At 54.1% G+C, this 13,985-nt stretch overlaps 1 protein-coding gene across 3 annotated transcripts; it reads left to right on the top strand.

Moving 5' to 3' along the window:
* Positions 1–420: 420 nt before the first annotated feature.
* Positions 421–8,806, top strand: ALKAL2 (ALK and LTK ligand 2). 3 transcript variants are annotated; one of them, XM_082745439.1, is made up of 6 exons: positions 421–719; positions 1,417–1,712; positions 3,052–3,105; positions 3,185–3,265; positions 5,919–5,984; positions 8,107–8,806. In XM_082745439.1, exons 2-5 carry the CDS (start codon positions 1,460–1,462, stop codon positions 5,981–5,983), a joined length of 453 nt encoding a protein of 150 aa, XP_082601565.1. In that variant the 5' UTR covers positions 421–719; positions 1,417–1,459; the 3' UTR covers position 5,984; positions 8,107–8,806. The 3 variants fall into 3 exon arrangements, with proteins under 3 accessions (XP_082601565.1, XP_082601564.1, XP_082601563.1); XM_082745438.1 differs by having other exon boundaries at positions 8,104–8,806; XM_082745437.1 differs by having other exon boundaries at positions 8,051–8,806.
* The last annotated feature ends 5,179 nt before the right edge of the window (positions 8,807–13,985 follow it).

The raw sequence follows: 13,985 nt of genomic DNA, 5'->3' as shown, positions 1-13,985 counted from the left end.
TCCAGACCCTGGGGCGGGGCCCACCTCCTGGGGTCTTGACAGTGGCCCCCAGCCACGCCGGAAGATCCCTCCGAAAGGACAGACGCTAATTGAGTTATTAAATGTCGAGGCAATCAGGCAGCTCCTTTTTTAATAGCCCAAGATCTACATTTAGACAAAAACAGATCCGAGTTCCTGGTAAAGGCGTTTCTTCTCATCCTGTCACAAGTGACAGGAACGGAGGGAAACAGACTGAGGGAGCGCAGGGGGAGGGGAAGACCGAGGGGAGGGAGGCGCGCGGCGGGGGAGGGGAGAGGGGAGAGCCGGGGTGGGGAGGGAGGAGATGACGGAGGAGCTGGGGGAGGGGAGAGCGCGGGGCGGGGGGAGGGGGACAGCCGGGGGGAGGGGAGGAGGGGGGTGTCTGACGAAGATCCGCACCGGGGTACGGGCACTCGAGCCGCTTCTAATTAAAGCCCCGCGCGGAGCCCTCGGGGACCGGCCTGACGTCGGCGGGCGCGGGCATAAGAAGCGGCCGCGGCCGGAGCGCAGCCCCGGCAGCCGCGCGTCCAGCGCTCCGAGCGGCGGAGCCACCGCGTCTCCATCCCCGCGCGTCCTGTGCGCTCCGCACGCCGGGTCGCCGCGGGCCATGGAGTAGCGGGGCGCGCGGCGGCTCCGGGACGCGGGGACAGACGCCGGGACAGACGCCGAAGGACGCCCGCGGCGCCGGAACACGGGGACAGGTAAGCTGGCCGCGCTCCGTCGCGCAGGTGGCTCCGCGGGCGGTGTCGGGCAGGTGTGGGCCGGGGTCTGTCCCCTCCCCGAGGGCGGAGGGGGGGCTCTAAAATCTGGCACAGCGCGCGGCTGGCGCGAGGGTCCCGGGGCGCGGGGGGCGTTTTGGGGGGACACCCGGCCGGGAGGAGGCGGCGACCACCACACAAAGGCAAACTTGAGCGCGGCCGCTCGGGCGGGGCGCGCGGCCCCCACTCCCCGGAGAGCGCCACGCCGGGGGTCGAGAGGAGAGAGGGGCCCGGGCAGGACCCTCCCCGCGGCCCCCGGCCGCCCCGGACCCGAGGGTGCGCGCCCGGCCCGCCGCGGAGTGGACGCGGCCGCGCCGCCGGGCTCGCGAGGTTGAGAAAGTTGTGGCGGTGGCGTGCGCCGCGGAGTGCGGGCGGGCGCGCGGCCCTCGGAAAGTTGGGAGGCCGGCGCGGAGGCGGGCCGGGCCGGGGGAGGCGCGCAGCGGGGCGGCGGCGCCCGAGGCCCGGCTCTCGGCTGCGCCGCGGCGGGGCCTGCGCGGGCCCCGGGGACACCGCGCCCCAGCCTCCGCCGCCGGCCCCTGGTCTGCGCGCGGGGGCGGGGGGCCGCGGGCTCCGCCGGAGGGGCCTCCCCCGCGCCCCGCCACCGCCCGCCGACTTTCTCCCCGGTCTCCCCCGCACGCAGCCCCTCCAGCGAGCCGAGCGCCCTCCGGCCGAGCGAGCGCACGATGCGCGGGCCCGGGCGCCCCCTCCTCCTGGGGCTGCTGCTGGTGCTGGGGGCGGCGGGGCCCGGGGTCGCCGAGCCCCGGGAGGCGGCCGACGGACAGACCGTGCTGCGGCTCATCGTGGAGATCCTCCAGGAGCTCAAGAAGTACCACTCGGGCGAGTCCAAGAGGCTGCAACTCCCGGGCCCGCACGACTACGCTCTGGGCCGCAGGGAGGTCCCGGACTACCCGGTTTATCCCGAGGAGCAGCGAGTGGGTGAGTGTCCTGGCGACGGGCTCGCGGACGCAGGGACCTGCGGCCGAGGCTTCTCGGGGCGTGTGCGCTGGAGAGGGAACCCCCGCGCGTCTGCGTACCTGTCAGGTCTCAGCAGAACCTGAACTCGCGTTTGCTTGGAAACAGAACCGACTTTGAGAAAGCAGATGTGTTTTGATAAGATAAAACCGTTTCGAGTGCTTGGAAAAAACTAGGCTTTTTTTTTTTTTTTTTTTTTTTTTTTTTTTTGAGAAAAAAATAGGTGGTGGGTACAGGCTGATGCCTGGCGTGTAACTGCCCCTACCCCACTTGCAAGACACGTGAGCTGTTACCTAGGTCGGGAGCTTTGGCACAGAACTGTCATCTGGTATTTAGGAAATGGAAATATTTTCAGCAAAGCACTTTCAGCCCAGACAGAAATGTTTCGGAGCCACCCCCTCCCCTCACCCTCTCTGCCAATGGCAGAGCCTTCCCAGAGTGGGTGCCCCGTGGGAAATTTCCAGAGAAAGCGTGCAAGCTTTTAATGCTTTCCTGACACAATTAGGTCAAATGTGATAAGGTCAATTTCATACAGACTGACATTCGGGAGCGTCCTAGGAAATGTTGCCTCCTCAGATGAGCAGTGTTCGAGGTAGAACAAAGTGTGACCACACGCAGTCACCGCTCAAGTTACCACCCAGAACGAGTGTGTGAGAAATGCTTACAGGTGCCTGCGAGGAAGAAAAACCACGCCCAGAAGCAGAAGGAATGAGAGCCTTGCTAGCTCCCAAGCAAAAACGGAGCGCTGTCTCTCTGGGCGGTCTACGGTAATCTCACAAGCCAGTTAAATGTCTCTTTCCATGCATTTACACCAGCCTTCTTAACAGGTGGTTTTGAAGGCATTTAGTCCTTTTTCTAAGTATATACCTAGAAAAAAAGTCTTATGACAATTTTGTTTGTTTGACGCATTGGGAACTTTAAGAGCTTGTATTTGATTACCAAGCTGTTCAAAATGAAAGCACCTAAACGCGATTTATAAATCAGGAGCTAACTATCAACCACACACCCCCCCACACACACCTCTTCACCCTGATCTAACTTCATGGTCACTGTCCTCATACGAGTGGCAGAGACAAGACAATATTGAAGCTTTGTGAATAGCTAATACTTTATCTGAAGAAATTGGGATCTGATTACAAGTCTTCACATTGGGTCATGTACAGCGATTGGAGGCTTCGAAGTGTTTTACACAGTGCGGTGTGACTGGTTAATGAGGTTTCTGAGAACCGTCTTCAACACGGAGAGCACATGAAAAAATGCTTGTTTCAAGCAATGCGGTAACTAGCCTCTTTCCCTCAAACAGAAATTGTTCCTCGAGACCTGAGGATGAAGGACAAGTTCCTCAAACATCTTACAGGTAAGCGTCATTCCTTCGCCTGTGCCCAGGTCCTGGCCTCCTCAAGGCCTCACACTCTGCTTCTTCTTCCACGTTCCAGGTCCTCTTTACTTCAGTCCAAAGTGCAGCAAACACTTTCACAGACTTTACCACAACACCAGAGACTGCACCATCCCTGCATGTAAGTGACGGCTTCCTGACTGCTTGGGAAGACCAGCGTGGGTCCGTGTGTCTCTCGTGTCCCCCGCCCCTCCTTCTAAATCTGCTCTTTGCCAATATATGTTCCCTTCTAACTATGAGGTTAAGGGGTAGGGGGACCAGCCCGTAGAGGAAGGTGGCTGCGTTCTGCTAGTGCCGAAGGGGAAATTATTCACATTCACTGGAACTGACCAACTCTTGGAGTGGGCTCAACTCTTCCATTCACATTCTCGTTTGGCTTATGAACCAGCATGATGTCCGTGTTTGTGTCTATGACAAGCAGACGTTAAGAATGAGCCGCTGCCCGGGCTCCAGCGCAGGGGAAGGCTCTGCGGTAGCTGGGGCCGCCCCGCCCGGAGGACAGGCTGCTCTTCACCAGCCCCGGGGTGCAGGGCTCCGCTCTGTCCAGCACCCAGCTGTAGCTTTCTGGCTGTTGATCTGTAACAAAGTGTATTTTATTCCCCCAAAGAGGGTTGCTAGTGCTCCTCACAAAACACATAATGATGACAAGTGACTTACTGGCTACAGTGACACCAGCTAGAGACCCGAGCCCGTTTCTCCTGGAGGGGCTACACCTTTCGTTTCCCGAGAGACTCCCAGGAGGAAGGTGAGGCAGACGCCCCAGATGTCTCACCAGCTGCTTTCAGAGACTACCCTGAGTGTCCAGACCAGACTTTCCTGCCCTGCCTTCAAAAAATGAGAAGTAAAAAAAATAAGGCACTTTCTATGAAGTGGAAGTTTTCTGCTCAGGCAGGAAGGTTGCCCCAAACCATCGGTGTTGCCGTGTGGTGCTCCTTGTCTGGGCGCACCGCCTTCCGCAGGGAGCTGGGGTGCTTGGCCTTCAAGCCCTCAGAGCTGCACAGGGTTCAGCCACGGCCAACAGCACGCACGTCCCACGGAGCTCGGATTAATTCCTCAGCACGGCCTCGGTCCCTCTCCTGTCTGCGCCCTGCCCTAACCCTAACCCCACTTCCTTCTGACATCTTCTGCTGGAGACTTCTTCACTATTTCAGGGGCCAAAAAACCTTCTCATTTTGATTGTTTAAATGTGTCTACACTTTTAAATACCATCTTACAATATAGGAGCAGAGATTCTAAATCTGAAAGTGGTCTCTGGGGGTCATTACTTCTAATCTTTTCATATATGGATGAGGAAACGGAAAACACGCTTCGGCTCCCTGTGCCCCAACACACAGACCCACACTCGACTCTGCCAACCCTCCCCCAGGACACCGTGCGTGCCCACAGTCACTGCCTCCTTTTGCTCAGAGTGACTCACCCACATGCCACCCAGATCTCTGCTCACCCATTAGGAGAGGCGGCCACCAGGGCCCATCACAGCTCCCCTCAGGCCCCTCAGAAGCATGGAAGTCCGCAGGTGTGTGCACTGGGGGAGTGGATACTTACACTTTCTCATAGGGAGGTAGAGAGCCAAAGCTGGACCCCTTCTGTGTTGCTTTAGACTGTATGGGAGAAAACTGGAATCCTGGGAGGTCAGGACGGGAAGGAACCAGAGCCTTCTCACTGAAAGCATGGTCCCAAAGGCAGCTCTTGGGAAGAGCAGAACTTTGAAGTCTCCCCGGGCTGCACCTGGACAAGATCCCGATTGTTAGAGCTGGAGATATGCCGGGTTGGGGTGGGGTGGGGGGGCTTGGTGGTCACCTTCATGGTCTCTGGATGTGCTTTACCTTGAACTCACATGACACGGCCTCCGCTGTACTCTATCGAGGAAAGCCGCATTCTAAAACATTTGGTGCAACCACGGAGAGGGGAAAAATCCCAGGAATCCAGATGACCCCGTCTCCAGCTGTCAGGCCACTCCCCCTCTGAACACAAACCATCATGTTGTGTAAATATCAGGAGCTGCGTTTTTGGAAGTAGCGGCTTGTCCGACATACTGTGCGAATTCATTGCTATCAGTTTACACTTTCATTCAGAATTTCAGCTAAGAGCATGAATTCTTCCATTTTTAAGTAGGATTCTGAGACTCTTGAGAAGTAAACGTCTGTAATTTATCAATTGCTGTAGCTTTCCACAGAACTTCAAACCGAGGAAACTCCTTTGTGGCCGTGAGGAGCGCCTCTGGGGCGGTGGAACAGGAAATTAGGTGACATATCCAGGAAAACCCATGTGTGCTCCGAAATGAGCACATTGTTTGCTCTCCCATCCAACCTGGGTCTTTCTGCTCTGTTACTTGTTGACCCACTTTCTTTACATTTTTATGCAGAGGGTTTTGTGTACGGTCAACCCAAGCAGGGACCCAGCCTGCAGGAGCCCTGAAAGTTAAGTCCCATGGGGCGGGGGAGACGGTCTAGGGAGCAAAACCAGAGTCAACTGGATGAGCGTGAGGGGCCACCACGCAAGGAAAACGGGCGCAAGGAGACCCTGCACCTGCCCCTCCCCGCCCAGTAGCCAGTCCCATCACTGATCTCCTGCCAGGGGACCCGACAGGCCCTCAAGTAGCGCCAACGAATCAGTCAACAACTTAGAACCCATGATTTCAGATGACCGTCCGCGGCTCACTCCCAGGGAATTCAGAGTATTTAAAGAAATCAGTGTCTTTAGCAGTTGATATAAAAATACTTCAGGGGTTGTTGATGTCACTGACAAGGGTCCACAATTTATGTTCCCTACAGACTATAAAAGATGTGCCCGGCTTCTTACGCGGCTGGCTGTCAGTCCAATGTGCATGGAGGGCTAAGGTAAGCTGACCGCAGCCTTGCGGGGACACACACCATGGACCCAAATCCCGTTTGGGACATGAAAAATTCATGGGAGTTCAGAAATACTCCTTTGGCTTAAGTAGGCTTCCTTGGAGTAAGGTCGACCTGACACGCACGTGGGCCGTCAGTAAAAGGCGCCCCGCCAGCCTCTGCGCGGTGCCCCCGGCGGCGGCTGACTCCCGGGAGCGCTGGGCGGGCAGAGGGCGCTCGCTGGAAGCGCATCCCCTGCTCGACTAATTTCAGCACATGACTTCATACATAACGAGGACACAGCTGAAATCCTGCTTGTTCACTTTTAGGCTTTCATTCACTCACACTCATAAGTGAGTACATGACTAACCACACCCGTGCAACCTTCCAGACAGATCTGGCAAATGCGTGAGTTGGAATCTATCGTTATGCCGGAAGCTCATAAGGAACAGCCAAGAATAGCTCTTCTCGCTCTGTTTCTATCAGTTACTTTCCCACAGCCTCCAGCGGTAAAATATAAAAACATATTGAGTTTAGGAACTAAATTTTCAGCCTCGGCCTCTTGAGCGCTGATGCGCACCAATGACCAGCCGCGCTGCCGGCTGGCCGGTTTCTCCTCCTGACACAAATGCGTGGACTTCAGGCACGAAACGGTCACTTCATAATCTCACACTGACCATGTGTCTGGTGTGCGCAGGGCACTGCGAGAGGCCACGTTTACCCCCACAGACAAGACCCGCTTCTGGTCCTTGGTGGCCGTTCCCGGGAAACCTACAGGCTGTCCAGAAACGTGAGCAGAGGGGACGTGATACCATGCAGGCCGTGGCTACCCCGTCTGCCTCGTGTGCGTGGGCGCGGGAGTCGTGTTCTTTCCACACAGACACGCTCGCTGTGGGAAAACCTGTGCCCATAAAGGTCTGGACAGTGCCCAGGGGGCTGAGCCAAACCCCGGCCACCGTCTGGGCACGCAGGCACAGCCAGTGCCGTTGCCAGCACCGCCTTCTCCCCGTCCAAGTCCCACCGCTAAGGACAGAAACGTGTGGTTTAGTGCAGGACCGTGAGGCTGGATCCCTGCAGGTTCACAGAAGCGTCCACGGCCTTGTCACGTGGGGGAGGTAAAAGCATGGCTTTTCACGCCAGAGCTGAGAAGTGCCGGGCACTACCTTGACCTCCACCTTCACCTCCCATCCGAGTCCTGTGTGGATTCTCTCACTGCCTACAAGGCACACAGAAAACCTCTTTCTAGAGCAAGGGCCGGATTCTCTTAAGTGTCTGAAGGTGACATGCTAGGGGAGGTGGGAATGTTCTTTTTCCTAAGCCCGCCTTCCTAGTGAGAGCACGGTTTCCAGAGATGAACCAGGCATATCCTTGGAAAAGAACGTCCACTGGCTTACAGGAGGGAAGACCAATGTTCTGCGGTCCCTTCCAAAGTAACTCCTCTTGTTAACTGTCTCCAGCCAAAGAAACACTAGATTCCCAGCTTCTCCCCCAGACACACACACTCGGGACCTCTCGCACGCACCGCTTCATTGCCTAGACCTGCAGCTCAGTTAAGTTCAAAGGCTCAGGTAAGTTAGAAATGGAATTCTGAGTAACAAGTAGCCAGTTCAGTCCACAAAATGCAGCTTAAGTCCAGTGACCCCGGAGCTCACCAGGGTTTCTAATATTAACGAACAGTGTACCAGTGGTTCAGGTGTACTGCATGGGGCGCTAGAGGAAAGGGTTCATTCTTGGTGTTTAGTTTTGCAAATGCTCGTGCAGATGGAGGCATAAGGGCCACTGAGTGGTTTCTCAGGACTGCCAGACTGTCCGTCGCTGTGGCCCGAATCAGAGGACCCGCCAACACACGTCAGGACTGCGGGCTGCTCCTCAGACTTGAGGAGGAACCGAGTAGTGACCGTTCGGTTGCCCCAGTGACGGTTTTCATTCCTTCAGCACAGCAGGGGTGTCCCAATGGTAGAACTTGGTCATTCCCACAGTAAGACAGACAACACTTTGGAACAGAGAGAAATACACATGAAGACTGTGATCGCTTGTGTTTTCAGACACATTATGTTATATCCTTTGACGCACAGGTCTTCTAGAATCGATAAGTGTGGAGTTCTACGAGACCAAATGTGTTTTTCAGCAGTGAGCAGAGCTGCAGAGGACCGAGAGCCCACGGACCATGAGAAGTGCCTTGGAGACCAACAGGGAGCAGAACCTGCTGCCTTCACGAACATGACCCCTGTGAACAAGAGATTTATTTTTGCAGACAGACTCTTCCATAGTCCCTTTAACTTGAGTTTTATAAGTTGTCGACACTGTTGGCAGATGCGTACTCAGTAGATCAGCGTCCCTGACGGTAACACCTGCCGTCCGTGCTGCTGGGAGAAGCGAGGGCTCCGCATCCAATGCGTAGTGCCATATCCGACAGACAAAGCTATTTCATCCTCCTCAGTAGGTGAAATCTCAAAGAGTATTTCTTTAGAAACATAAACAGAATCTGAAACTATATTTTCATACAGCATTTGGTATGATTTAATATTTTTGTTACTTTTACAATTAAATTCCCAGAGTATTATTTGGAACTGCATGGAAAACAAAAACAAAAACAACCCACAAAAAAACTTGTCGCGTTTTGGAGACAGTGGAGTGTAAGTCTGTGAACATATCCAGGCTAATTTCATTTGTCCTTTGTATCATAAATGTGAGATAGTATCCGGATATCTGTGCAATATGTAAATGCTGTAAAGAAAACAATAAACCAAGTGTTTGTGATAACCAAGTCTTCCAAGTGACTCTACTTCTAACAAGCTTACCAGTGGGAATTCATGACTTAACGGCCTATAACGAGAGCTGTAAAGAAAACAATAAACCAAGTGTTTGTGATAACCAAGTCTTCCAAGTGACTCTACTTCTAACAAGCTTACCAGTGGGAATTCATGACTTAACGGCCTATAACGAGATCCTAACACTGGCAGAACGTCATGGGATAGAAAAGCATCAACCCCTTCCCAATGAAAGGGGAAGGCTATGAGTCCTCGGAAGGGACAACTAAATTGGTGTTTTTAAAAGGAGAGCTACTGTGTCATGGCGGCCATGTGGTAAGATAGAGGCCAATACGGGGGTGAATACTTAAATGAGGCTGCCTCTGTATCTTCCTGTGTGACTGATCAAGAAAAAGCTAAGAGGTAAGACTTCTAAGCAGCTGATTTTGACAGGTGATACATTTTGAACAAATATGACTGCGTTCCATTTACGACAGGTGAATTCAACACTGAGCTTCTCGGCCCACAGGACCTCTCGTCTGGACACAGCTGCACGGCGAAAGCCGACACAACTCCCAGGAGAGGTCTGAGGTCCGTATTTGAGATACAGATGCAAACCGTAAGGAAAACCGACTTCGGGGATTTGTTCATGATCCTGAAGGGACAGACTATGGGGTTACCTTGAGAAGGACTGGGGCAGAGCTAACTCGGCCGTGCTCTTAGTCCTATTTCCTAATTACTTGATCTTTTCCACTCCGTTCTTCACTTTTTAGAACACCGTCACCAATTTCTCAATCCATGTGGCCTCTCACGTTTCCCGCTCGGCTGCAGAGGCTTTCAGGTAGGCCTGTCTTTGGGAAATCCCACAGGGAGCCAGACACACGTCCTGGAGGGGTGCTGACAAAGTCATCACGATCACCCTCCAGGACTTAAAGCCCCCACCCCACCCCCCACCCGGGACCCCCAGGTTCTGAGGACAGGCAGCTCCACAACACCCAGAAGCAGCCACCCGGATGGGGCAGCCCTTCCTCCAAAGTCCTACTTCTGAGTAAGGATCCACTTGGGCTCTGGAGGACGGCGGCCCACACTCCTCCCTGGACTCTGGGCCAGCGGCTGGGAATGAGGAGGCAGACGGGGAGCACGGCAAGCTTTCGTTCACCTCCCAGGAAGGCCCAGCCTGGACAGCCAGCTCCAACGAGGAGACTGCCGCACTCCCCAGATGGTGGGGTCAGCCAAGGACATGGGCATGGCCGCACGGGCCTCAAACTTCTTTCACAAAGCAGCAGAAGCAATGGATCTTTGTCCTTTGACTCCCTAACACTGAAGACAAACATACACACAGAAACTCACAGGTCATCGGAAACGGACAAGAGAGCCACTGTTTTCCAATTCTTCTTCACATATCAATAAGAAAGCAAGCAGACACCATACTTCATAGTTGTATTTTTATAATATCCCTAGTTTATTTTTTCTGCCACAGTCTTTTCTGCCATATGGCCATATGAGTTTTAGATCAGTTATCTCAAAGTGCACAGAGATCACCTATTTGGACGCACTGATGAGAGAACACTTCCTGTCTCGATATTTAAGCATCCCAACATAAAAGAACTTTTCCCAACCTTTTAACTGTTTTTTCCCACTAAGCTAATCTCTATTTGGCATTTGAGTTCCACAGGCTTGAAAAGCAGACACGTTCCTCAAACTGACAGGAAGACCGACCAGCATACAGCTTCCTTCTTTCTGGCTGTACACTTCGAGGGGCAAAACGTCCGAAAGCACTCAAGCTGGCGTCCTGATGAGCCGGACCGCGGGCAGGAAAGCTGCGCACCACCGCATGTAACCAGCGCACCGTGCGCACCGGCGAGTGTCGGCTGCAGGGCCGGCCGGTGCAGACAGCGGAGGCCACGGCCCCCATCAGTCGCGCACAACCTCAGGGAAGAGGTGGGGCTCGTGCGCCAGAGGGACATGGGGTGTCCTCATGCCCTGGTGCCTGTGCTATTCTGTTTGCTCCACCGTTTCTGAAACTGGGACAAAGTGGGAGGCTCAAGAGGTCTGAGAACACTTCACGTACCCCATACACCGTCTGCATGAAACATTTTTATTTATTTGTCTGTCAAACACAGTAACTGATTTCCATCTACAATGACTTAAGGTAAGCAACTGAGGGTCAAGTGGAGGAGGCATGCGGCCTTCCAGGAGCGCCTGCGGGGCCCAGCGGGGCAGGAGGGAAGCGCGGGCGGGGCCTTAGCGGGCCTTCTCCAGGAAGGCCTTGCAGCACCTCACACACTGCTGGTAGACAGTCTCGAAGTCGGACTCATTCCCCTAAAAGCACAGGGAAGAAGAAAGAACAAAACCCACATAAGCTCACGCCCTGAGGAGCACTGGATCTGTCGCTGCGGGACACACAGCAAGTCCCCACACTGCCGCTCGCATCGTGCCGGACCGGAGGGAGAGGCGTACTTACATAATAGGGGTCTTCGATAATGAGTTGGTTTTGTGGATCATAGCTCCCAAGTAGCTCAATTTTAGCTTTGCAGTTTTTAATTTGATTACTTTTTCTATTCAAGTCTCTGTAAAATTGAAACATGAACTTAGTTTTCTGATCGATGGTTTCAAGTTAAACAGGGACATCTGCTAGGGTTTTATGAAACAGCCGTATCAGAATCCGGCAAGAGTGACCTGATTTACAAAGGAAACCAAACCCCTGCGGACCTGCGTGACCCTCGCACCACAGGTTTCCGAGACCAGCGAGAGGGTCTGTAATGGTGGCATGTTCTCATGCTTTTACCCAAAACATGCATCCCTCAGTCAGAGCAGAACTCTCTGCCCTCTGCGAAGTGTGCACGGAGACAATGACATCACAAAGCTCCTCTTCCAGACATTAGACAGGCGGCAGCACGGGACTCCGGGAGCCACGTGCAGTGAGGCCCGGAGGGCTGCCTGTCCCGTCCCCAGGCGTCCTGACACTGCATTTGGTGCCAGCCTCCCTGTGCCACGGCCGAGCGAGCTGCGGGCACAGCTCCTGCCCGCCACCCCGTCCCCCGCACTCGCTCAGCCGTGAGGAGGGCGCCAAACTCCTGGGCGGCCAAACCTCCACGGAGCACCTCGGACACAGCAGACACTGCTGGTGCACGGGAAAGGCTGGCCAGGCCTCCAAGCTCCAGGACGCATCCCCCCACCACCGGGGCAGACATGTGGACTCCAGCCGCTCTGCATGGAGACCCTGCTCGGGACGCCCTCCCACCCTGGAGACCCTGCTAAGAGAGGCCCCTGCTGACAATCCCCGCCTGTGAGAAAAGTGAGGATGTGACAAACCAACAACTGAAAAACAAGAACAGAAATATAATAAATAAATATAAATAGAGAAAATGCATGTATTTGGTGACGTTCCTGATTCATAAAAGCAGAAGTGGAGCTGAACACGCCTACAAAGGCAGTTAAAAGCAGAAACAGTTTCTATTCATAAAACGCGTGGAGTCCTGTGAACTAGCACTGGTTCAGCGAGATCCCTGCAGTCACACCGGGGCACGTCCCGGGCCTCCTCTGCGCCGGCAGCGCGCGACCAGCCAGCGGGCAGGCAGCCGTCCTGCTTCCCCGCACGGCAGACCACACACAGGGCCGTGTGACAAAGGCACGCAGGGCCCCGGCCTTCCAACCGGAACCGCTTCATACGATCTCTCGGGTCTCACCCGCAACAGCCCGACACCTGCCGCAAACACCGCGTTCGCTGGCTCCTGGCACGACCACATGGTCTCACACCGTCAGGCAATTCTGGGCTAACGCGAGGAGCCCACGCCAGCCTGCACACGTCAAGGGTGGGCAGAACAACAATTCCTCATCTGTGGGTCCCCACGTCTGGCACTGTGCCAGGACACAAAGCTCACTCAAGAAATGCCACCAAGTTCCTTGTCACCCAAATGCACATCCCCACGCAAGGTGACAGTGAGATGCACAGCAGGCTCTGCCTCACAAAGCCGAGGCTAAAATTCTGCCACACCAATCTGCTCCACGTGTAACGTGACCTCTCGTGCCTCTCTGATAAGATGCGGAACAAGGGTTAAGTGCTTTGGTGTGCAGAGCACCTGATACAGGCCACGGCGCAGTCAGCCCGTTACCAAAGAGTCTGGCCTGTTTGGATTTGTTTTTATATCCATGAAGGCAAGCAACAATCCAGAGCGTCAAAAGCTTCCCTTTTCGCCCATCCTCCTTTTGGGGGCTGGGGCAGCAGTAACAGGATCCCACGAGAGACAACAGAACACCACAGGCCCAGGAATCACGGCGTCGCTCTCCTGTACAACCAACCCCAGCTTCCATGAAGCTGCTCACAGCCCGGCCTGTCCCTGGGCCGCACCGGCTCACCGGGCTCCCCCTCCCCTGAAAGCGTGTCTACTGCTGGGAGACAGTGCTCAGCGCCTCGCTGGTTTCTTACTACTCGAAACACAGAATTCTGTATGTTGTGACCATCACTACTTTTAAAACTCCAAGATAATAAAAAAGTCATTTTGACAACAAACAACTGGCCTACTACTGAACTGGAGGTACCCTTTAAAAATGTGATTACCTCAGATTGCTTTCATCCATACACAGTATATAATCGAATGTGGCAAAGTCTTCCTTGGTAACCTAAAATTAAATAGAAGTAAAAAACACAGAGTTTATAACAACCAAACCTAGAGGATCCAAAGCAGTAAACACAAAAAATTTGCTATATTTGAACCTGTTAACTGACTTAAGTTAAATAATTAACGGTATTTTAAAGTTAAAATAGAGTTAACCTATTTTGTGACACTGTACTGCAAAGAACTTTAATTAAGTTCCTTGGAATAACCCTAACAGCATACTATGTAAACACTAAGTTTATAATCCCCCGCAATTCCTTAGTAACAAAGTTTAATTCACTTAACATACTAAACTGTCCCACGTTTAACCCCCTTCACTGTTCTACCCCGTTTTTCATTCTGCAAGAAGGGAACACCCTAGCCCCAGTGACAAACACCCAAAGAGCCGGGTGACTGTCCCTGGAGGCCTCCCCCCAGCACAGGGCAGGCAACGCCGGCATGGCCGTGTGAAGAGCCCGGGGGAGACGGGAAACAAAAATGTGACCAGGGTGTCCCCAGGAATCCCCAGGAAGGGGAGGCAAGGCCTGGACGCGTGCTCCTTCCCTCCCCGAGCACGCACAGTCTCAACACGACACGGAAGGGAAGGCCACTCAGTATTTTTACTGATTCGGTCAATTTGTTGACGTCACAGTTCATCAACA

The sequence above is a fragment of the Mustela nivalis genome (assembly GCF_964662115.1).
Source record: "Mustela nivalis genome assembly, chromosome: 8".
NCBI lineage: Eukaryota > Metazoa > Chordata > Mammalia > Carnivora > Mustelidae > Mustela > Mustela nivalis.
This window is presented reverse-complemented; position numbering and strand designations above follow the sequence as displayed.